This window comes from Salarias fasciatus, chromosome 1 (assembly GCF_902148845.1).
Source record: "Salarias fasciatus chromosome 1, fSalaFa1.1, whole genome shotgun sequence".
Taxonomy (NCBI): domain Eukaryota; kingdom Metazoa; phylum Chordata; class Actinopteri; order Blenniiformes; family Blenniidae; genus Salarias; species Salarias fasciatus.
In genome coordinates this window covers 21,183,022-21,208,570 of record NC_043745.1, presented here as the reverse complement: position 1 = coordinate 21,208,570, position 25,549 = coordinate 21,183,022, and the positions used below count along the sequence as shown (strand labels likewise).

General features: G+C 40.4%; 1 protein-coding gene across 1 annotated transcript in view; it reads right to left on the bottom strand.

The window, feature by feature from the left end:
* nedd4a (NEDD4 E3 ubiquitin protein ligase a) overlaps window positions 1-22,990 on the bottom strand; it is a 30,204-nt gene extending 7,214 nt beyond the window's left edge. Inside the window, exons 1-13 of the mRNA XM_030089234.1 lie at window positions 22,753-22,990; window positions 19,915-19,988; window positions 19,226-19,304; window positions 19,078-19,116; window positions 18,811-18,864; window positions 5,424-5,474; window positions 4,929-4,990; window positions 4,710-4,812; window positions 3,266-3,429; window positions 3,047-3,164; window positions 1,389-1,556; window positions 1,010-1,093; window positions 37-156 (exon numbers count right to left, since the gene is read on the bottom strand). Of these exons, the coding sequence (XP_029945094.1) occupies window positions 37-156; window positions 1,010-1,093; window positions 1,389-1,556; window positions 3,047-3,164; window positions 3,266-3,429; window positions 4,710-4,812; window positions 4,929-4,990; window positions 5,424-5,474; window positions 18,811-18,864; window positions 19,078-19,116; window positions 19,226-19,304; window positions 19,915-19,988; window positions 22,753-22,797 (1,161 nt within the window). The 5' untranslated portion in view covers window positions 22,798-22,990. The remainder of the gene's footprint in view (window positions 1-36; window positions 157-1,009; window positions 1,094-1,388; window positions 1,557-3,046; window positions 3,165-3,265; window positions 3,430-4,709; window positions 4,813-4,928; window positions 4,991-5,423; window positions 5,475-18,810; window positions 18,865-19,077; window positions 19,117-19,225; window positions 19,305-19,914; window positions 19,989-22,752) is intronic.
* Window positions 22,991-25,549: the final 2,559 nt, after the last annotated feature.

The following is a 25,549-nucleotide window of genomic DNA, read 5'->3' as shown; positions in this document are numbered from 1 at the left end:
AAATATAAAAAAAAATGCAGCTGATCGATGAGAGACCTGGAGGAGCGGTCGTGTCCATGTCGTGGTTCGGCTGTTGTGGTTGATGTAGTAGCGCCTTCCCTTGCTGTCCCGCTTCTCCTCCCAGCCTGCAGGCAACCCCGCTGAGGTCGCAAGCAACTATTCAATAATAAAGAAATAAAGCAAACACATGGATGATTACCCAAAAAGAACAGTCAAGTTGCTGGATATCATCAGCGTTGGGTTACATGTTAAAAAAAAAAAAAATCAAAGGAATTTAATATTTCTTGCACATTTTAATGTGGCACCAGCTTCAGCTCCATTTACACATCAGTCACATTCACTCACTCGACGACAGCAAAGGCCTGTCAGTGGTCTGAGGTTCAGGATGAGAAGCAGATATGGGAATAAAACTGTCAATCTGTCAGACTTGACAGCAACTTGCTGCACCAACAACAACTGGAGACCAGTACTATCTGAGGTTACAACTAATTATATTATTGCAATCATCTAATTTAGAGTACAGTTAAACTTGATTTTTCACCTGAGTACAAGAATGATGACAACGCTTCAAGTGTCCTTGATAGCATTACACTCTTGTTACAAATAATCTAACAGAAGTTAGATTATTTGTAACACAGGTTTTTATGACTACTGGAAGATTAGTTTTGTTGTCAACGGCATTCATAGCACAATCAGCAGACACACAACAATGGATATAAAAAAATACAGTAAATAAATATGCACTGAAATCGGGAGATCCTTCTTTTAAATAAAGTTGTTGGTTAAAAAGCGTCATTCAAGTTGTGACGTCAGTCATCAACACTCAATGTTGTACATTCTCATACTTCAAAAACTAACATAAAAAGAGTACTTAATCATAGTAATGTGAGTATTTTGAGTTTTTTCTTTACATTTCTGTTATGAATTCTACTGTGTGCATTGAAGCAGAAAGCACCAGCATGGAAAAAAACTTAGGAGAAGTGGTTTCAACAGTGAGGGAAATACTCACCACAGGACTCGCAGGATGTTCCTCTGCAGCTGAATTGTGGGCATTTCCTCTGAGACTGGAATGGCGTGAATTACTAACATGATCCTGCAACAAAGAGGAAGGATGACGAAAATGAACACTGGGAAAGTACATTCTTCACACTTTAAAGAATCCAATTTTACATACAGTATATCTTGCTTGTATTTTACATAATATTTAATAATCGTCTCAGAAATCCAACACAGTTGATAGAACTGCAACAAGCTACCAAATATGCCTGATGAAGGGTTAATGTGTTTGCATTTCCACTTCCCCTGCAGCTTCCGTTCACTCACTTCTACTTGAATCTGAGCCACTTCCTCTGATACGCAGCGACTGCAATGCACGGAGCGTGACTCACCGTCTGCGAGGAGCGCTGCTCGCCAGCTGTGGCCCCTGAAATGTGCATGATGTTCACCCCGTCGCAGCACGGCTGGATCTCCGCGGGTGCGTGGGACGAAGGAGACGCCAGCTGGTTGTTGTTGTTGTGGTACAAGGTGCATTCGTCGTCGGCGATGATCTCCCAGCTCTGGAAGATGAGAAAAAAAAACAAAATGATCAACAGCAGTTTGGCCAAACTTGACGGTTTATTTGATTAAAGTTAAAGTTAAAGTTAAAACCAAATATTAAGTTCTTATTTTTGTGCATAGGTGAAGAAGGTTTCTGTTTGTTTTTTGTTTTGTTTTCCCAACATTTCCATGAGAACCGAGCGGACAGCTTTCATCCTGATGAGGAATTCAGCTGAACAATCAAACCAGATATCCCGTTTCACAATTTATTTACAATGTTTGTCTGCGAAATCCTGAAGAAATGTAACAGCCATGTTTATCAAACTGTTAGGAGACCTGAAGGTCAGTAAGTGTGTGTGTATTTACAGCTGAAACCACTGGGATATCGATGTTATAATGAACCTTTCAGTGAGTTTGTTAAGTGGATTTTCTCAAATGTTTATGAGAAAAACACCAGCCAGAAGAGCACCGTAGAAAATCCCCCATCAACACCTGGTTCCAACATCTGCTGACACATCTGTGCACATTTCTTTGGCTGCAGTTTTAGAAGCAGTCCGTTTTTATATTGTTTAATCACAGCAACAGCCTTTTCCTCCCATTTTTGTGCAGTAGAAACACGCTGCAAACAAAGACAGCCATAATATCAGCGATCGACTTGATATGGAAAAGATGAAGCAACACACACCCAGGAAACACATTCATTTTCATCTGGAGTCAAGTTTCAAGCCACAGGATGAAGCTCGGCACCCACTCTCCGCCCCCTGCTCTCTGGATCTACGATCTACTGGGGCAAATGTCTCACTTTTTACCCGCTCAACATCACGCTACGTTCACCATCTTAAGTGTGACTGCTGCAGCTGTAAACCAGTGTGTGATTAGAGCAAATAAAACAAGGAAAACAACAAATTATGAACAGTTCTATATAGATCAGTCATCTGTTGGTTTCACACATCTGACAGGGCATCGAGAAGATTTTCTCCTCCAGAAAAGAAGTAAAAAATGAAATGCTGGATTTTCCCCGACTGAAGTTCAGCATCATACAACTTGACTTGGTATCTGTAAACTCTTCAGTGTGGGCAGTGTTACGACCCATACATGAGCCATGTCAAACTGAGGAATGTCAGAAAACAAGACTGCTGCTGTTTGTGTGTGGTTTTCAGCTGAAGATGGAGGGCTGACCACGCTCATGCTGTATTCTCAGACCAGAGCAGAGCACTGCCTGCAGGGAATACAAGAGTTTGCTTTTATTGCTGAAAAGGACCGTCACCAATCTCACATTCAGAGTGAAACTTTTCTGCCATTAGTACAGCAAATGAAGAATAAGCAGCACGCCAACTAAAACAATATTCATAAGACTATAACTGACTGTCAAACTGAGGACGAACACTCACCATGAACACCCAACATACGTACAAACCATTGCTTGAAATCTCTATATTGTCTGTTTAGTGGAAAACTCGAGATAGTTTTGAAAACTTTCACACACAACATGAAGAAACGGAGGGATTACCTCGGGAGACTCCTGCGTGGCGTTTTCATCGTGGTCTGAGATCTGTCTGCGCGTAATGAAAGCCTGCTCCACATCTCGGTTGTTGCTTTGGCTCTGCTGAACTTCCAAACTACCGTCCCTGTTTTAGGGGAGACAGAAACACACACAGGGTCTCACATACTGGGAATACACCAACAAAGAAGAAACGTGAGTTTGCTGGAGAGAGTGGAGATGGCGCACTGTGCGGTGGGACGCTGCCACTGCGTGGTTCGGTTTTCGTGGTTGACGAAGTAGATCCTCCCCAGGTTGTCCTGCCGCTCCTCCCAGCCAGGGGGCAGAGGAGGCAGCAGCTGGCTCTGTCTGGGACCCGACATGTCCTGAGACTCCAGGAGCTCCCAGCCAGGCTGCACAACACAAACACAGAGAGGCTCACACTCCCAGCCAGGCCCTTGGAGGGTAGAAGATATCTTAATAGAACATATATAAGAGCAAGCATCAAGACGGAGGAGGAGGAAACCATTCACAAAGTATGATACGAGCCAGAGCTGAAGCCTCCAGGCCTCTGAGCACGAGAAGAAGCCAAAAGATTTGCTAAAACAACTTTAGGAACTGTTGCATCATTGAAAACAAGCAACAAGTTTATACTTGGCTCTTCAATGAGATTATTGTTATCATTAAAGAACAAAACGCCACAGAAATTAACGAACTGGAATTAATTTGCTTTCTTCAGTATTCATTACACGAACTGTTCAATAAATTGGACACATATTGATACTTGTTGATTCCTTATTTAAAAGAATGTTTAGAGGACACTGAACACAGCGATCTGTCCTCAGACAGACGACCATCAATCATCGGCTGACTGCTAGAAAGAAAGCAATACAATCATCACGATATTGATTCTGTCCAGTAATGTTCAGCCAATCAAACGGAAATGGAAAAGTTTTCGCTAACGACTGTTTTGCAATAAGATTATACTGTACGTAGTGTTGGCGTTTTTTCTTTTTCACTTTCACATTCACGGGGAGGGTTCCCTCGTTTTCAATCAATGAATAATTAAATAAACGTTTCTTTATTAAACTGAGAATTTGTGGGTAAAATCAGCAGTTATCTCAAACACACGGATACAAGACACTGAAAATAGTTTGATTACTTTGCAGGCTGTCTTCCCTGAGAGCTTCAGTTTGGTTCTGCCGGTGTTTACGAGTGTTGGATGATATGTTTTCCACCTCGCCATCTTAAACCCAACAAGCCAGCGACTGCTGATCCATTCGTGCGGGCGTGTGAGCCAGCAGCTCAGCAGCTGTCTGACACTATTTGAAAGAGGCTGTGCTGCTGGCGGATGAATAACACCTCTGTGTTCAGACACCAAGCGAAGCCAACAGGTGGGGAAAAGACAATGTGTGTTAAATAGTCTAACTCTGTCAGAGCCTTTTTACATAAACACATTGATAAAAGTATTTTTATTTCTATTTTGGTGATTAAATACTGAATAAATTAATTTTAAAAAAAAAGAGATGATTGATATGCAACTGTGGTTTAAGGACAATAGAAACTCCAAACAAAGTCTGTAAAACATCATTTAGATGTTCTTATGTCAGCGACGGCTGACTTCACACTGAGGCTCATTGATTAAAACAAGAGGAGTGAGGGTGACGGGAAATCTGGCTCAGCACTGACTTACATCCGTCTCCTCAGTCTGATCGGCCGTCTCCTCCTCTGAACCGGAGTTTTTTGGCAGATAGGTCATCTTGAGACGGAGATGACCTTTGACTCTGGACTTGTGGCTGCACGACAACAACGAAACATTTCAAAGCTTGGAGGATGGGGGTGAAGAAAAAGAATACGACCAAACAGACGAAAAAGATGAAATGTAAAACAGATGAAATAAAACCATGCCAACCTCCGTGGGTGGAGCAGAAAATCCTTGAATGTGTATGGTCTCTCTGTGTTAGGATTTTCTGTCTGAGAAAACAAAAACAACACAATAAAAGGAAAAAAATCTTCCAATGCTTCATAACTTGACAACTGAATGAATAAATGTGCAGCCGGACGCCGCACCACAGACACAGTGAATCATTTAAAACACGTCTGTATGTAGTGGTGGTGACAATGAACCATGAGGGCTAATTTGTAGGTGTCGTATTTATAATAAAACAAAAGCCGGACTGCAACATAAACACGACCAACTGTGTTTCCAAAACTAATCACAGCGATGTGGAACAGGCAGCAGAATGAGGGCGAGCGTGTTTATGTTTACACGGTGACATGGGTGAGATTGAGGTCGAGAGCTGGAACAGTAAAACCCTCAGTGAAACAAATGGAGCCACGTGAAGCTGCAGCGGTCACAAGGCGCCGGTACACAACTGTACACATTGTACAGCGACCAAGCACTCACTGGGATCTGATTTAAAGGGACGTCCACCTGTCCGAGGAAGTCATCACGAGTCTGGTGGAAAAGAGAGAGAGAGAGAGGGAGTCACACACACACACACACACCAGTGTCATGACATGATCATGGCCTCCGACATACAGCAACAGAGAAAGGATTGATTTTAACAGAGGATTGGCTCAGGCATGATTGATCCTCAGAACCCACAAGTAAACTCATGAAACTGTGACCCTTAACGTTGGAAAAAAGGTTTTCACATCGATCTTAATTAACTTACATACTTTTTAAAATGCAATCTTATAGCCATGCTTGAATTGAGCGAAGTTTGTCCAAACTAGATAGTTATACATTTCTGACTCAGTGATACTCATCAATAAAATCAGTTTTAGGACTGTTTGGTCATTTTTGACCCCTGGAGAGGAGAAACAATAACAGTTTCCCCAAAACAACTATTGTAACTTTATTGTGACAAAAATTTTCCCAAACCTTTCTTGATCATGCTTTTTGTAACCAAATCCCACACACTTGGTTATAGACATATTCAAAATACTCTGCTTTCCTTTATGAAGAGCCACCAGTAAAGGTCCATCTCAAACCACATTTCTACAACATAAAAAAAACTGTTTTTTGTCAAGTACACCTGAAACCTATATTCCTCCACAAGCATTTCTTGCAGCACATCAACTTGATGCATTCTAAAGAGAAAATATAAAGAGATTGTCAGTGTTTGGTGCTGCTGCTGTGCAGAGGAAACGCACTGAGGCATTTCTATTGGATGCAGATTGAAAAAAAGACTCCCATTATTACAAGTCATCAGACATTTGACATTATACCATGTAATAACTTGGCTTGATAAACATATAAATGAAGAGCTATCCAATCGTCCCAGCAGAAAAATCAGGGGAATTAATACTTTCATACAGTCTTCAAAGCGAAACAAAACTGGATCATATTAACCTCGCCTTCATAATTTACCAGCATAGATCAGAAGTGTGTAGAAACAGCCAGCACATATATCCTTGATCCCTCCCAACACATCACCGTGTTTGATATTGATAAAGGCAATGTTTTATTTCATTTTTCTAAATATAAAAGGACTCGCGTCTGTCTTTTCTTATTATGGTCAGGGAACGTCTCAAATCTGAATTCCAGGTGCATCTCAAAAAATAAAAATGTCAGCAAATTGTTGAAAGTTCATTGTTTTACTAGATAGTTTCCACTCATAAGGTCATGTTATTCATCTCACTCAGGGGGGATTTACATGCTATAGCAGCTCACAGGTCAACAAATATATAAGAAGCGGTGTGAATTTGTTACGCAACAGTGAGCGGCTCCATAAGGAAGGGATCAGCGCTCCTGTAATATGCTACCACTAGTGAGGCACCATCGTCTCAAAAAACAAACAAACAAAAAACTAAAATAATCAATAGAAGACTTCCAGTTTTTTATTTGTTGTAATGGTTTCTCATTAAATACAGGAAAAGACCATCTGATCTTATGAAATAAAATATTTTCACATACTGTGTCTTCTCCCCCTTCATTTTCATAACATGAAAATTAAAAGGAAATGAAATCCACTTGAAATGTTTTAGCTGGATGACCACAACTGATATTTGGTAACAAACACAACAGGAAGGAAAAGAAAAGCTACAGTGTCAAAGAATCATTAGTTAATCATAGTAGGAGATTTATATCCTTTAAGAAGTGCAAGTTGTTGTTTTTTTTTCCTTTCTGTTAAATCAGATAAAGCAGGTAACACTGTCCCACTACGTCTCAGCAGAAAAACTGCTCTAATACCCTCCTTCAAACAATAAGAGTCGTCTCACTTGATCTGCACTGCGTTTAGCGTATAATGCAGAGAGGTGTGTGTTCATCAGCCCACTCCTGAGCAGCGGTTTAGTGTTATCGCCGGCGATACAGGGGTTAAAACTTTATAACATTTGGCAGATAAAGCGTCTTAACTTTGACCACTTGGCAGATTCACTGCGTGCCTTTTGTTTTGGTGGTTAGAGTCTGAAAAGCGGGCGGCTGAAGGCGAACACACCGCGCAGCGGGAGTCAGCTTTGGGACCAAATTAACACCCGGAGCAGGTCAAACTGTCTGACAGAAGTACAGAGTGTTTACGTGAACAAATATAGATGGAGGCCGCCTGCGTCCTGCCCTTACAGCCGGGAACATCAGACAGGCTATATGTCTTTGTGAACATCAGATCCTTTATATCCCTGATAAAACTCATGTCATTCAAACAACAGCTTTGAAATGAAGCACCGTCATTACTGTTGAGATGAAAAAGACTCGCTAATATCCTCACTACCATCTGTGTTTATTTAAAAATTACAGCTAACAGAATATTAATAAACTCAGTTTGGATATGTCTGTGTGATGTTTAGACTCCGACAAAAGCCACCGACTGGAGATCAAGTGGACAGCATATATTACTGCAAAATATATACACAGTATTTGTGGTCACGTAAAAAAACAGCTTTAATTTATTCCAAAAAGTTATGGTAAAATACAAGTTTCCATAATATGAAGATATAAACTCTCCCAGTTTAGCAACAGAGTAATTAGGTTTAATGAAAACTTGAAGCTCAACTTCATTGTCCTGTCTTAAACTATGTCGACATTGTTTAGCTCAGAGTATTATTTAACTAGTCTTGGTGTCTGGAGTATCTAGGCCTTAATCATAGCGGAAGAATATAATGTGCAAGAAAAAAAAAAAACCCCAAATGCAGCACAACTGAGTTTGGTCTAATTGGGTTCAGTAAGAAAATGTTATTTTGAAGAACAAATCCCAAACCACAAAGACATCAACATCATATACTTAAATGCTTGTGTAGCTAACAAGTTAGCCAACCACCAACACATATTCTGATTTGTAATATCACTACTTACCACCAGGTAGTGCATTGAGGGATTAGTCACCAGGAAAGTTCCTCATTCCAACCAACAGAGCCAAAATACAGTCATAGTAACTACTAAAACTCAACTGCCACCCATTACATAAAAGTATCCTTATTGACATCTTCCATAACTTCAAAAACATCTAACACTCATATTTCAAGTGTATTTCACACTTTTAATTGGAAAAGGGACCTAAATCGTTAAGAATCCTTTCACACTTTTTCACATGAAATTTCAACTTCTCTGTTGCTGTGAACTGAGCTTGAATTTCAGACTTAAAAAGTTTGTTGCATAATCAGGAGTCATCACACCACGGGGTCTTCAATCGAGACAGCGCTCCCCTTTGTTACATTTAATTCTTGCCAGCTTGTTTATATGGTGGTCCACAAATTGATCCGTTGGTCAAACAATGACTCGGCTCAGTCTGCAGGAAACCAGCACTGAATCAAACATTAACTAATACTATCTGCTCCTGCTAGTTTGGAAAGCTGAGTGTTTTACCTTATATGTGTAACAGACGGACTAGGAAGTGAAGCAAACATTATTCCGAGAAAACTCCCTGCCTGAGGTGGAACAAAAGCAACATACAGAGTGTGTGTGTGTGTGTGTGTGTGTGTGTGTGTGTGTACATATATATATATATATATATATATATATATATATATATATATATATATATATATATATATATATATATATATATATATATATATATATATATATACATATATATATATATATGTATGTATATATATACACACACACAAACACACACATATATATATATATACATATATGAACATGTGACAAGGCTGTCCAAGAAAAGATAACGAGAGATAAACGTGCATTCAGAGTTCAGTTCCCCTGAAGGTTCATGTGACACTAAATGCACCTCAGTTTAGTATGTGGCATTAAGCAGTGCTGACCACATACTGTACGGCTACAGACACGTTTGGGCATCCACGGAGTGAGCGCAGTGAAATCCATCTTAGGTCTGCAACGACAAACTACTTTTGACAGGTGGACAGCAGCCTGTGAAAAATAAACTTCTGAAGAGCTCCGTGGCTAATGTTATCGGAGCAGGCTGATCACACTGAGTGACGATGACCCGTCCTGAACCGCAGCTCCACCTGATGTCAGAACAGAGCTTCACTGTTGTGTTTTACCACATGGAGCTGTTTCAGGCAGCTGCGTTGTGGGGAAAGGAGAACAGACACACGTATGACGTCTATTTTATCTCTCAGAAGAGGAAAAGGGCCTCTCTTGCCATCATCCAGTCTTTAAGCCTTTCTGCAGTTGGTAAATTCGGTGAGATGTGGAGGAGGGACACTATGCCGGAAGCAAAGCACATGCTACCGTGTCAGAAGGAATCTGAGTGAGGCTGAACTTGAATAACACATTAAGAGCAAAGCAACTACAAAAAAACACTTAGGCAGCCACACAGAACTCATCAGGTTTCTGAAGCTTTTGCTGAAATACAAGGAGATACCGCTGAAATTTTGGGTGGAGTCCCTGTCTCAACATCACTCTGTACCGATGACTGCTCAGATGAAGCTTCTTTCTTTAATCTTCTTCACCTCACTTGTAATGTGATCACACTCGGTTGATCATTAACTTGAGGGAGGAAACGTGGTATTATGACTGCAATGCTGATAAGACGCAGCATGACAGACACCTTCACCTCTGCAGCGAGAAGCTTTCTATTTGTTGCTGCGTCATGAAGATTCAGATAGAGTTTTGTCTCAAGGCATTTAAATTAAAAGATATCATATTGAAAACCATAGTTTTCTATTTGTAATATTTTGAGTAATCATCTAGAAACTGTGTACAACTGTGTCATACAAAAAACATATCTGTTTATGGAAGCACAGTGCATTCACAAAATAAAAAGAACATCCACAAAGCAAAAGCACAACTCATAATCAACTAATCAATGCTATGGATGTTGTTTTTAAACATTTGAAAAAGAAAAATTGATAGTGTTAGGCTGGGAAAATGACAATTCAAATCTGTACCTTTAAAAGGCTTGTCTTTGCTATTCAGGAAAGAGAGTGGAAATGTTTTGTCAATGCAGCACGTGTCCGTATTTTAAATACGGACTGTTTGTTGGTGTCACATGACTGTGCTGTAAAAGGAAGAGCTTTTGCAAAGTATAAAGATCATTGAGCCATAAATCGCATTCGAAAAATTTCCATTCCATTGCGAAACCTCAGGACATTTGTTTTGATCGCCATCTCCCTTGTTTCCACGTCATTTCAGATAAGACACAGTTTTGAGGGTCACATGTCTGAATGTGAGTCATTCAGTCAAAATGTATACAAAGGTGTGGAGCTGGTCATTTCTAGTGAAAAATAATTAGACTTTTTGAAGAGAGTATTTCATTGGTGGCAGGAGGAAAATAAAAATAGCAATACAGATTTACAGGAGCATTTTTTTTTGTTTGTTTGTTTTTAGTAAAGAGACAGGCTAATTACTTAAAGAGTGTCTTACTTGACAACCCGCTAAATGCAAAGTGGACGACTGACACCTGACACTTCACAAACACTGCCTGGTAGGGGGACCCACAGAGAAGGTAACGCACCAGCCGTTTGCTGGGAAACACACGCACACACACATTTGGGGGGGGGCCCTGGTATGACAGCGCTTGCTCTCGTATCACACTGTTAAATTTGAATCCACTTGACAGAGCAGTGCTGCAGACCACCAGACTATCTGGAGTCAGGGGGAATATTTCAGAGGCACTTTATTTATACCAGCAAGGGGCACCGCTTTTCCCACCACTAAAATTAGCCTGGGTAAATACTTAAGTCGATTACTCATAGCGCTAACAGAATAATAAAAATGGAGGACTGTTTTAAAGTCAAATTCACACAACGACAAACGGATCCACATGCTCTTTCCTCCTGTTTGGGCATTCTTTAGAAACTGATATGGAAGTGAATTCACTGTAATGTAACCAAATACCTCTGAAAGTCTCTCCACATTGGGCTTGTTAATTGCATGACTTAGCTGCAGCGATCTTTTCAGTTACTGAATGTCACTCCGTGTTGCAGCGAGTCCAATGCTTGACTCTTGAGTAAACAGTTTTAAGGATTTGAATAGGAGAGGGGAAAAACTTTCAGCACTGCACGTTGTTTAGAAGATAGCTACGTTTTCTGTAACAGCTTTGAGTTTAAGCAGTTAATGTTATTTGTGAAAGTCCAACGCTGATTTTATTAATTACATAACAAAGCTGGTGTCAACAGTTCAGTCCAAGTAATGCAAAGTGGAATGTACTTGAGCCAGTTCAACAACATTACAAGGCAAGTCCACTGCGCTCAAAGGGCTCTGATATGTCAGGTTTTCTTGGTGGGGGTGAGAGAGATTATATTCTAATATATTTCAGAGAAGGTGTCCTCTCAGCACAACATGAAGTTTCACACTTTTCAGTTTCTTCCTGAAAACCACCGAGCAGAGGTTTTCTCCAGTTAAGAAACTTAGCACTCACCTTCGTGTCGTCAAAAGGGGTCCTTTTAGAATCATTCCCTTTGTGACCCGAGTTAACGTCAGTGACGGAGCTTGGTGGTTTAGCTGGGCAAAAAGGTGACAAATGGATGTGGACATGTGGAGAGCAAGGGCTGCTGAGTTTTGGGTTTGAAACATGACATGAAATTCCAGTGTTCGCGTAGGGCACCTCGAGGGAAAAGCTCCTCTGTATTGCACGATGACAGTGGTTTTCCTCCGGCCTTTCTTGGCCCTTTCCTGGCGAGCACACCTTATGGTTTTTCTCTGAAGAAAACAAACAAGCAGAGGTACTGCGGTACAGTTTCTTGTGAGCGTCATGTTCACCCTTGGGGTGCTGAGCGTCGGTCGTAGCTCCTTTCCCCGACGGGATTGGTCTCTGGTGGGCAAAGTGCAGTAGCACTCGGCTAGAGTGACGGTTTGATCTGTCGAGGGCAGATGACAGTTCCATTACCTTACTCCTCTCCTCCATTTTGCATTTTGGTTCGTCCTGTAAAGGAATATTAAATTGCACCATGTGTTTCATGTCCCTGAACTCGGCCGGACAGCTTCCCTTCGGAGGACGATGGCCACTGACTGCCGCGGTGGCGGTGGACCCTTTGCAAGTCACCTCGTCGTCGTCTTGCGAGTATTCGCCGGCAGATGTCTGAAGAGACAACTGATTTGACTCCTTTTCTGGTGGGAGGGCAGGCAGAGCCACTGGACTTACTGGGGAAGCGGGTGGGGTGCTGCAGGGGCTCTTTGGAAATATAACCAGGGAGGAGCACCTCCTCAGTGGGACCTTGGACTTGGAGCTGAAGTGACTTCTCTCCTGGGTGGTCCTGTGTTTTTCTGGAGCTTCCGGTTCAAAGATGCTGCTGCTGCTACAGTATCCGGCATCGCTGGCCATGCTGCTGCTGCATGAGCCTCCGTCAGAGCCCGTACCTGCTCCTCCTTCGATAGCCCCCGAGTCTCCATCCTCTACATTGCCATTAGCGTCTCCACTGAGCTTTCCGCAGGGTTGCAGTGAAATCTGGACAACGCTCTTCTTATTACATCCTCCGGCGTTCACCCTCGGTATGAAAACTGAAGAGTAGCGACTGTGACTATAGTCTGGTGACAGAGGAGTCACCTTCAAGTGGAAAGAGCTGTGCGCCAGACTCTCTGCGGGGCTGTGAGCTGACACTCCGACTCCTCTCTCCTCACCATGGCTGCCGAGGCTTTCTGACAGGGGGTCCGTGTGGCTTCTCCTTGACGCAAAATGCAAGCGGAGCCGCCGTGCCATTCGTTTAACTCTCTAATCCCTGCAGCGCCGCTGAGAGCTGCATGATCAAACTTGCTGGCAGGAAAAAAGGCGAGCGAAGCAACTGCTCCGAAGTACGCTCTGTGATCACAATCATTAGTGGCTGTACATTGCCAAAATAGCTCTGGTGACAACCTACATTCCTCTCCAGGCTGATCTCAGCTTTTACTCAGAGGAGGTCAGTGGTTCTGTTTGGAGACATGACCCAAACACACAACCTTTGAAACTAGAGCAAAGCCTTTTCCTTGCCCCTTTAAGGATATCCTCTTAAAAAAATAACAAAAGTTCGCATGAGAGATCCAGCTTCCGCTTCCGATCCAATTTTTATTTTAGCTTTGTGGAAGTTCCTCAAGATCCAGATGGACTAATATTAAACAACTCTTATCTTCTGTAGCCACCTCGTTCCTGTTTATCATTTCAGGAAAACAAAAAACAAAACACCACAGCAGTGATCCACGCTGCATGACAGAGTGAAGCTCTGGTAAACTGTTACATCTGCTCGGGGCCTCTCACTCAAGACTCTACTTCCTGCTGCAGCCTCGCTTCTAATGTTTCTGCTGCTCGGTTCTCCCACAAATATTTTTACCCACTGCTATTGAATTACAGGAAAACACTAAAATGACTTTCAACATAAATCTGTGCCAAACTGAGATCAAAATCTCAAAGCATATTAAAAAAAAAAAACAAATACCATAACATGAAGAAAAACTGACAAACTGCAAAAAATTGTGAAACATTTCAAGCGAAAAACCAAACAAAAAAACAAATAAAGCTGTAAAATATTTCGTAGAAGACTTCACAGGGTAATTTGTGATACATTATCCGCTCGACTCCAGAAAAGTCAGGATGATAAGAGCGAAGAAAAGTGGCTGGAAGTGCGGCCGCTGCAGTGACTTGACACCTGTTATTTGACACCTCATGTAACCATCGCTGCTCCTCTGATTTCCTCTACAAGCCCGTTGACAGTCCTGTTTATTAATGGCAGCCTATTGTGAGACATGGTGGCCCATTTCACAGAATTACTTCGCTTGTCACTTTCAGTATATTTAAAAGTGGCACAGCCAGGATAAAGTCATGATTCACTGGAGGAGGCTCGCCACTGCAGAGAAACTCATCGCCTATTTTCCAAACCAACGCGACGCATTGCCAGGAAAGCCCATGATTGGCAATTAATCACTCCTTCAAGCCAAAGGCAGGTTGAATTGATGTTGATAGCGCTGCATAAGCCATTAGATCAGACCAGTGACGCACTTGCTTCACATATATGCCAAGTCATGCAGTCAGATGTAATATGCCAAAAATAAAGCCAAGCTGCTGGTTATACATGCATGAATGTATTGAGCGTCATGGTCAGAGGAAACACTGAAGGACAGGCTATATTTAATAAACTCTTCAGACAACACATCATCGCAGGTGTTGTCAGTCCAAACTGGGTCAGTGGGGTGTGGCTGTGGTCAGGCATGTCAGACGGGGTGGCTCTGTCAATCAACACCTGGAGTGAGATCAGCTAACAAGTTGCTAAAGTGTATTTGTTCTTCTTTTGATGACAAGTTCACGGCCGTGCAGAGGGAAAACAAATCAGCAGAAAAGAACATCTCAAGTGGTAATACAGAGTTTGATGCTTAATATATTTAATCAACAAAACTTGCTATGCAATTTCTTTTTTTTTTTTTCTGAAACCACTAATTACTCTTCTAGTTGTCTTTCATCTTGTAGGTTTCTTTACTGCATCAGGTATTTATATGGTGCTTATATATAATAAAGCCTGAATTGTAAAGCCTTTACATTGTTAGTTAAAAGAAAAAGGTTGAATCACTATTTTGAATTTTACAGAGTTTGTTGTCACAAAATTATCAATGTTTTAACCTAAATGACAAATATGTGAACTTTTACCACCTTATTTTATCTGCAAATACTTGATCAGCAATGTTTGAACATTGAGCAATGTTTGAGAGTTTGAAGACTTCATCTGGCATTATTACAGCCAGCTGTTTGTTTAATTTGTATGTTTCCACTTAACTTGAATAATACTGAAAAAGCACAAGTATCTCAGCGTGTACATCTAAATGTTTCAGAGCAGAACAGAGCCAAACAAGTGTGGACCGTCCTCGTACACATGCAAGTTACCAGGTAAAACCATAAATACAAAAAAAAAAAACCGAACATGAATAACTTAGTCATTTGTTTAGATGTTGTCCGACAAAACACTGACGGTCATCTTTCAAAAAGCATGAAACACCACTGGTTCCTGGTTGTTAACTGGGTGGTTGTTTCTAGGTAGTTTGTGCACTTTCACCCTCTACAGAAGTTCAATCTGAAAAACAGTGAATGTACATTTCCCCCCCCCCCCCCCCCCACACACACACACACACACACACACATTCCTGTGTTTGTGCTGCATTTCCTTTGGCCGTTAGCTTTTTTATGAATCTGTGTCGTTGGTTGCTGAACAGCTTTTTATCGGTGGTTTCCATGTTCTTTTCCCATGTGAATTCACTGTGGCAATTAATTCAAGGGGGGGGTGTAACCATAGCAACGTGTGCATGCTGTGGATGTCATGTGCATGCCCTCTATTCAAGCTGTCTGTGGGAGACAAGGGGGCCTAACCACCCACACCCACACACCCACACCCACATTAAGTATGGGTGTGGGTGTGGGGGTGTGTGTCTTATCTCGTGAAGAAGTAGTTTTCCTAATTAAACATTTGTGTTTCTCACTGCTGATTTTGTGCACCTGTTACACTGACGTTGGAGACGATTGAAGACATATTTCTGCTGGTGAAACGTCTTCACTCAGTAGCATTGATTTTGATTTGTTTTTTTTTTATTTGTTTTTTTTCATGAAAAAAAGATTAACAAACAGTAACAAACATTTATGAAACACTGCGTGTGCTTCAACACGCTCCGGGATAAATCATAATCTCATTATGTCACTGTGTGAGAGGTCAAACTCTGGATTGCATGACTAATAATAGTAAGAGTAAATAACAGTCTGCCACTGGGGAGCAACAGCTATCCACTGAGCACATCTTCTGAGGGGACGACAATCAGGCTCGGCTTCATTCTCAGCAAAACCAAAATGAACAAGTTTCCTTGTGTTCTCTTCCCAATGCTCTTTTCAAAGCAAAACACGCGCGCACACACACACACACACACACACACACACACACACACACACTCAGCACCGACACACCCTCAAAATTTCTACCTGAAACTTGCCAAGGCAGACTCACTTCAGTCACACCCAGTTAAATTTCAGCATGTGACTGAAGTGTGTGATGTAGAAATTCATTCTAGAAACATTCAACTCAACTACAGAATGTGCAGAGTGAAGGTGGAGTGACTGACTTATGTCAATGGGCTCTGTGAGTCATTGTGTCTTTTTACTATTCGTAATATTGAAACAAAGTGTTCTTAATGAGTCTGAGAGAAATCTTGTGAAACACGTCAAACAGCCACAGCAGTTTCGTGAAGAAACTGCATTGGTTTAAACATGACCAACAACAGGAATGCAAGCACAACCACAACGAGAAAACCAGAACGATCAGGAACACGGCAGCAAAGATGAAGTAGAACCAAACAATTGCATGCTCTGTGCCAAAACCTCCTAGAAATGTGGCCTACTGTGCATGAACTATTCGAATTTCTGAACAATTGAAGGCAACTCCAGCCACTATATGACAAATGGTTGTGCACTGACTTGTCCTTTTGTTGATTCATGTTATAACTCAGCAGACTTGGCCAGTAGGACAGGTTAATGGAGCAGTGAAATATTCCCTCTGAAGAAAAACTATAATTCAAATGCTGAAAACACAGCAGGGTGAGGAGAAAAGCTGAAATAAAACATAGTTTCTTTGCTGCTGTCCAACCACTGTTACGACAATTAATTAGCTCAGAGAAGTATCTTCAAATATGTTGTTTTATGCAAATTTCAAAATAACAAATGCGGAAAATGCAACATAAAAAGCAATCAGAGCTGTGTTGCATTAGCTCCTGAAGCTTTCTTTGCTTACATATTTAGGTTTCTCCACTTTTTCCTATTAAGTCATCTGTGTTTTTATGTAAACAGATTATTTTCCATATTTCAAGCCCCAGCGTGGCTGTACACGGTCAACTGCACAAGTTTAAAGGCAATGATGTCAGCTAACTTCCACCATGTTGATATTATAAACAGACACAGTCAATTAAAAAATCCTAAACACACATTCTGCTGTCCCCGAGGACAGCTCAGTCCAGAAACTGCAGAAACTGTAACATTTGTGGTGTTGTTCTGGTTTTAGAGAATTCATCATTTAATTCAAGAGATTTTTTTTAAACAAGTGATCACTCTTTATATGCATATAAAAAATCAAAGGCATAAAAAAAAATTATGTTGGGGGAGGCATCCCCATGATCCACCTCCAGATCCTTCCTGCTGTCCCCACCACCAGTCTCAACCCCGACCCTGCTGGAGCTCTCCGAAACCCACAGCCTCACACCGTACTCCATAACGTTCCCTCCAAACAACACGAGACGTGACGTGACTGTTTGGAACCGACCCTGCACGTGTAAATGACATGTTGCCCTTAACAACACCAGATTTGCCCGTATTTACTGCCCCGTGTAGTAAGGTAATCTAGTTTTCCAACAATATGTCACATGTCGTGGCAAAATAAGGGCCACTGTATCTGACAAACCAAAGTTAAATGCCTCAAGGCTGGATTACGCCCCCATCAACAGAAAATATTACACATTTACAAGTTTGGTGTTCACAGCTCTGTATAAACAATGTGTTCTCTTATTATATTTCTGTGCAGCTTAATTTATTGAGATTAATCCTCAGGGTACACTCCAGAGATGTCAAACTGTAAGCATAAGGTCTGCCATGGCTATCAATTAAGCATGTCCCTTTGCAACAAAGAAGCTTTTAAGATTGATTTTCAATACTTGAGTCACTGTCAGATATGTCTGCAGCCAGTCTAAGCAGCACATCAGTCTGCCTTCAGCCTATGAGCACATTAGATGACAAAACGCCATCAATTTCACGCACGCAGTCAGCTGTTCACTTTCAAAGAACATTTATGTGAGCTTGTGCGATAATAAAGATTATGAAATAGACATAAACAAAACTTTTTTGGGGGTCCAGATGTATAATTTTTTTTGCAATACGGCTGCAACAATTTGTCAATAAAACTAATGTCACAGCTAATTTTGCAAAGCTGTTTTTAAATATTCTCATTGCCATATATTTAATGCACTACATGTGAATCTGAATCATTGTGAGTAAATAAGTCAACAGCTACATACTAAATATATTGCCCTCTAACCCAAAGAACAACAGCAGAAAGCCATCACCTCCGTGTTGTTTACTGGCGCTATATTAATCAAATTAAAATTAAAACAATATGCTAATAATGTTTTTCAGGACTTACAAAATAAAATGATAAATCATTCAATGAAAAAGGTTTGAAATATTTTAGTTTATGTGGGATAAATCTATATATCTAAAATAGATTTTCCTGTTTTATGCAAATTGTTTAAATGCACCGGTAAATTTCTCCACTATTGCTTTACAAACACATCCATATATATATATATAGAAATAGATTCTATTGTGAAAACAACAGAAAGGAAAGGCAATTTGTAGTGAAAAAGATGTCCATCACAAACATCTAAAGCCAACCCGAACAACAAATTGTTGAAAATTTAACATGACTCAGCAACTTACCAGTCGATTCTCATCAAATACCTCCAACAGCAGTCGATGCTTCTGCGGATCGACCTGAAACAAGATGCAGAGCTGCATTAAAAGCTGGAGAAAGTACAGTTAAGACGATCAAAGGTCAAAGACGCCAACGTGATTGACAGATTTAAACGTGTTAGGTTGACATTTTATTGCTTTATATTCAACCAGATTCCTCAAACTAAACTTCTTCACATCCATTAACACAAGAGGCAGAAGGGCTTCTGTAAATGTTGTTGGCATTTCACCTACTCTGAAAAAGAATTCTTCATTCCATTTTGGATCCAGAGTCTGCAGAAAGAAACACAAGGGAGAGAAAAAATTGCTTGAAAAAAAACACACACACACACACACACATATTCCAGGTCTGAAAAGGACATCTATCTTTTAAAGTACGCACCTTTTTTATTGTTTTGGTCTGAAGACTCGTGAGCTCTCCATTGATAGGATCATAGAGAGACAGTCTGGTGTACGGATCGCTGCAAGGAAAAGCAGTTTCACACTGAGATCCAGGTTTACAGATATCATCCATAAAGATTCAGAATATGAAATACTCTCTGAACTCTTTGTTTTAAAAGTTTATGAAGGGGTTTATTTGCCGTGAGTGAGTCTCTCCTTTCAGTCAACGTTTGATCAGCAGACAGTCACCATTTGGCTGTGATGGCAGTTTTGAAAACATGTGCGGCACATCTTGTTCACATTTTCTTGTCCAGTCAAACCGGCAGCAGTTTTTTGTTGGGAGACGTATACAGTGAAGACTGCTGCATTAGAGTGGAACTAATTCTGCTCTTTTGCAATAACAATAGTTCTCAATAATTTCATGATGAAATGACAAATCACAGACAACGCTTCACAAACGATTCACTATATTTGCAGATTTAAGAGCACAAAGTGCATTTTTAATCTTATAGGTGAAAAAAAAAAAGTTGCAAAGAGGACATTAGTGTTTTTGCCTGTTTTAGCAAAATTGCATCAGACTATTGATCAGATAAACATTTAATCGTGTGAGAGTGATGCAATAGAGCAACTTACTAGTGTGTTAACAATGCATCATGTGATTTGAGTGAACCTCGAGTTTGCCCGTCATACCTAGCCCCGAGAATATCTTTTTTTGCCAGCCCAATTCCACCGATGACTTTCACTTTTAGGATCCTGGAGTTGTCCTGGAACAATGAAAGATAAACCTTCAAAAAACATTGTTAACAGATCAAGAAGAAAGGAAAATTGCAAATGTGGAGAGAAGTCAGAATGAAATCATGGTATAGTGTACAAAGCATAATGACATTAACAAAACAGATTAATGACATCAAATTTCAGACAATGTAAAGTAACGCTTCACAGAGCAAAGATGAATATCAGTTAAAATTTATCTTTACATTAATGACCAAAAAGCAGGAGAGCCGCCATTTTACCTGGCAATCTAGTGTTAGAACATTTTGATTTTCAAAAATCTAAAATAATGTGGCTGGAATACTTTAATATAACTGTTAAAGAACAGTGCTGTTTACTGCTATAAAACTGTTAAACACAACACGATTAAAGAGCAACGATCACTGGTTACCCAGCAGCAGATTTAATGCTACAATTTACCTTTTGTGATTAGTGACATTTTGACAAGCTGTACACCGAGAAACCAGGACCAGCCTGAAGTCCTGGCCTCATCCAGGCCCAGGACAGAGAGCAAAAATACAGCCCTGACTTTACTGTTTCGACTGTCTACCATGCATTTTATGGGAATAGATAAGACACTCATCTGAACTATATTTATTTATTACACAGTTATGTATAATAATGTTGAATGCCAGAAAGATACTGTAGTGTAATGTTTAACTTAACACCAAACAATAAAAACTAGAAGAGCACTCGGAGAGCGTGGACCTCTGTCAAACAGCCCAGCCCCCCTTCAGTTTAATGCGAATCACTTCCAAAATCTAATCACTTCTTCCTCGTCCCATTTCAGACGTTTCCTGAAAATGTCAACATAATCTGTCCATAACTTTGTCTTTTAGCAACATAACTCAAAAACAAACAAACCCTACCAAAAACATGATCTCCTTGGTGGAGGTAATTACAGCTGGAAAAGCTAAACAAAAAATCAGACACAAATGGTTAGGACACCAAACCTGCATATATACAAAACAAATAGGGAAAAACTGAATATAAAAATTGCTCTGTCACGATGGCTGGACTGCACCTACAAATATGTGCCTGTGTGTTCGTGCACTTGTAGATACAGATACATTTAAGAATGATTTACAGATAATGCTGGATTAGATTGTGTCATAGAAAAGTCACTGATATTTGTAATTACAAGTGAATGACACTTTCAGTCTTTGTTGACATGTACTAAGAAACTTTAAAAGATTTCATTCATCTACCACGATATGATTCTGATGTACTATGTTTTTAAACTGTAGGTGCCATATATATTACATACAAGACAAGATCCTGTAACTGACAATGTAATTATATTAAATATAGTTCATTTAAATATATATTTTCATAAGTCAGTCATTGAGAGCATTCATGTCAATTTTATTTAAGCTCATATGCATTATTTACATGTATATATTTCATTGTACTACTGTAATTTCATTGTATTGCTACATGTCATGTATTGCTCCATGTCATTGATGATTGTTCCTCCTGTAGCCTGTGTTTATATATGAATTGTATGTAGATACAAGAAATTGTCTGTCCTATCTCCTTCTCTTTCTGTCCCCTCACTCCAACCGGAATAGCAGAAAGCTGCCACCTCTGAGCCTGGTTCTGCAAAGGTTTCTTCCTGTTAAAAGGGAGTTTTTCCTTTCCACAGTCGCTTATGCTTGCTCATGTGGATCTGTTGGGTTTCTCTGTAAAAGTGTCGAGAAACGACCATGTTGTAATTGGCACTTCATAAATAAAGCTGAATTGAATTGAATTGAATTGAATTGAATTGAATTGAATTGAATATACAATACAGTGATGCAATAAAAACCTTAATAAATAAAAATAAAAATATTCCAGCCATAAAAACGTCAACTATTTGGTTAGTGCTCGACAAAATGTTGCATTGCTGGAGTTTCCACCTCCCATTTCTGCTGCATGCCTTGACTCACATCAGATAGTCACATTTGGTTCCTGCACTTCCTGATGTTTTCCCATATCCTTATCAGCGGTGTAGATCCATTAGAAAGAAATAAAAAACAAACAAACACACAACTGTATTTGCACTAGTTAGATGGTTTTTAATTTTAAATAACTAATAAGTATTTTCAATTTAGCCCGAAACTGCTACAACTGTTACACTGAAACAGACTTTTACTTTAAATTCATCAGTTTTCATTTGCTACTAAGAAACACCACAAAGATCCAAAGTCATAAAACAAAGGTAATAAATATTAATTCCTAAACTGAAAACCCTAGAAGGAGACCAGGTGAAGCCCAGCAGGCATTAGCTGTGTTGTGCGTTGCTGACAGCGTCAACAGGAGCGCGTGTTTTTTATGATCGTCCTCTCGCGTGCACGTCGCAGTACAATCAGTGCGGGGATGACGTAACAGCCTCGACTCCGAGCACTTCTCTACATTTCCCATCACAGCCCCTCGTTCACGGTCCATCTCCTGGAAATGTCGCAACCAGCCCGCTCGGCTCGTGGGGGCTCTTCTCGGTGGCAGCCAGGCCCCGAATCTAAACTATTAATGAAGAGTTTGTTCGATATCAGCGTGGGGAGCGGACGGAGAGGCGGTGACAAGCCTCCTGCTGGTTTCCTGCTCAGAAAAAGTACCGCCAAGCAGGGTGTTTCTGTTTGGTTTTACGTTAAGTAATATGTTTGTCTGGCTCGGAGCCAACTCCAGCTTGACCTCCTCCCTTGTTTAACTTCTGGTTAACTAGTTAGCCAGCTGGACGACCGACGCGCGAGCAGCTGGTTGACAAATGCCCAAGTTTACCTCATCTGTTTGAAGTCCGCGGATCTGTGGGGAAGGAGCAGCCATAATATCCTCGCCCTTCTTCTTCTTCTTCTTCCCAGAGAGCGACGACAACAGCCAGAGAAAAGCGTGGATGAAGAAGACAGTAGTCCGCCCCACTAGGCGCCCGGAGCTGGTTGACTTTAGTCCTCCGCCTCTTGGTTTTCCTCCGTGCGTTTACCCTGCTGCTACCGTCAACCTGACCCAGTGGCTGCAGCCGCCTGTGACACCGTCGTCAGTCACTCCCAGTTGTATCCATCCTCCTCCTCCTCCTCCTCCTCCTCCTCCTCCTTTTCCTCCTCCTCCTCCTCCTCCTCCTCCTCTTGTCTCAGCCAGAGCCGGAGGAAATCCAGAAGGAAACCACAAAGAGGACATCTGTATTCATTTCCCTGGTGGAAGAAGCACTCAACAACACTCACCCTCCACTCAAAAAGTACACCAAGCTTTCTGTAGCAGATGACACCAGTCAGTCACCCTCCAAACCCCCAGACCTGTATGAGCTCTGATTTTCTTCCTCTGAACTCAGTTATTAACCATACAAAAACTTTTTTATGTATGTTTATATAACACAGTTTTAACACAATGCTATATTTTCTCTTATAACTTATATTCATTTGTGTATGCTTATCTGTGTAACACTATTTTCACACAAAGCTACGTTTTGTCTTGTAAATAAAAATAATTAATTCATGATTTTTTTTCATGCCTTAATTGGTTTGACATGATCAGTCATACACACCTTCACACACTGGGTATGGAGGGGTAATGTTTGAAGGGCTTGTAGACCATTGAGAAGAATTTGGGACTCAGTGCCTCGCTAAGGGACACTCAGAGCAAGATGAACTGAAAGCCTGTTGATCACTCCACCCATTCATCCATCCATCTTCTCCAATAGTTCATCTGACTCAGGTTCACAGGTCACTGGAGTCAAAACTCAGCTGACTGTGGATGAAAACAGGTCACTGGGGGTCACCATCACACCACAGAGCAAACAGAGAGGCTGATTGTCACACTCTCACATTCACACCGAGGGGTGATATGAAGTCACTAATTGATTTCAAAAGGCAGGGAACATCTTGATGTGAGGCGATAGACCCAGCCACTTAGCCAACCCTTCTTTTGCAAATTGGACCAGCAAGCTGGCTCAGAAACAGGAGACTACAATCACAATAGGTCATTTATATTGCTTTTACAAGTCTCCCACATTGGTTTAAATCAATGTTAAAATGATTTAAAAAGGAGAATTTTATGAGTGAAAAATTCTAATCCTTTAATGTAAATACTATGCAGATAATCAAAATGTAAATAAAGCCCAGCTAATATGTGAAGTAGCTAGGTCCCTATAACTATGTATGTGCACATCTGTCTGTGCAAAACATCTGTAACTTACTGAGTTGATGGGTCTTCATTCACTTTTTTTTGCTCTAAATGAACGCTTTGTAAAATATGTGTATTTCTTTAAAAGTGCACGTGGCCTTTATAGAACCTGCACATCCAGCCAGACAGGTGTTTTCATTTAGTTTAGTCTGCCTAATTAAACTCCTGCAGACTGCAGCTCATGGAATTTGCCCTTTTTCCTCAGCATACATGTTTGTCTTGTCCCAGCAGGAAAACCAACCACAGGGGTAACTCTAAAGAAACAGCAGAGAGGCAGAAGAAAAAAAAAAAACAGCCAGGGACATGTAGATTATAACTTTAGTTGACTTTTTTTCTTCTATAATTTTGGCTCCATGTGACGTGTGAAATAAGACAATCTGTTTCATGTGCAGCTGTAAGAGATAAGAGCAGTAATAAGCTATTGGTGAATCGTACACAGCTGTGTTGATGTGTGTGTGCCTTTCAGAAATGAATTCATAATGATTTGATTAATCTGGTCTAATCAGGGGGAGTGTTGTGAGGGTAGTGTCAAGTGATTTTTGATGATTTAGGAAATAAAGATGATTGAGCTGAGAGATCAACAACACTTGCAATAAAACCTGCCTCGGAAGTGTCCTTGAAGTAAATGCTCATACAACACACACTTATCACAACTAATATTAATAATAGAAGTAACTTTTGAAAAGAAAAATTGTAAAATGGAGTAAGTGAAATAAATCATTCAATTAAAAATATACATATTTCAAACAAATTAATCTAAAAAATGAAGACAAATTAAAATTCCCCCCCACTGATCAATCCTATTTTAGGCTGCAGGAGGCGCTGATAGGGGTCAAGGGTGTTGCTCAGGGATCCTCAGTGGGATTCAAACCTGTGAGCTCCCGATCTTGAGTCCATATCATTAAATTCTAGCCAGTCATTTATCTTTACTATTATCTTTTTGCCCAGTCAGCTTTAAAGTGGCTTTATTCACTGTGAGAGAAGACATGCTATAAAGATAATCCAGAGTTTCAATCAAAATAGACTGAATACAATTTAGATATTTTATTGTTGTGTTAGGGTTCATGAAATGAAAATGCTTGCTTGTTAATCTGCAGTTTTTCTAATTAATTAAAGAAACATTTTCCAAGCGAGCTACATGTCAGAGGTGACAATTCAGATGTTCCCTGTATAAAACCACTTCTTTTACCATTATGCATTTATTAAAAAAAAAGCAACAACAAAACAGACTTTATAGATCATTGAAAATTTTTAATAAGTTTAAAAAAGGTCTTTGAAAACCAGAAAACTTGTATAAACAGATAGTTTTCTTTTATAAAAGCCCTTAATGAACTGCAAAAACGCAAACAACAAAAGATGTCTGTAACCAACAACAGTGGACGGCAGCACTACAGCTCTGAAC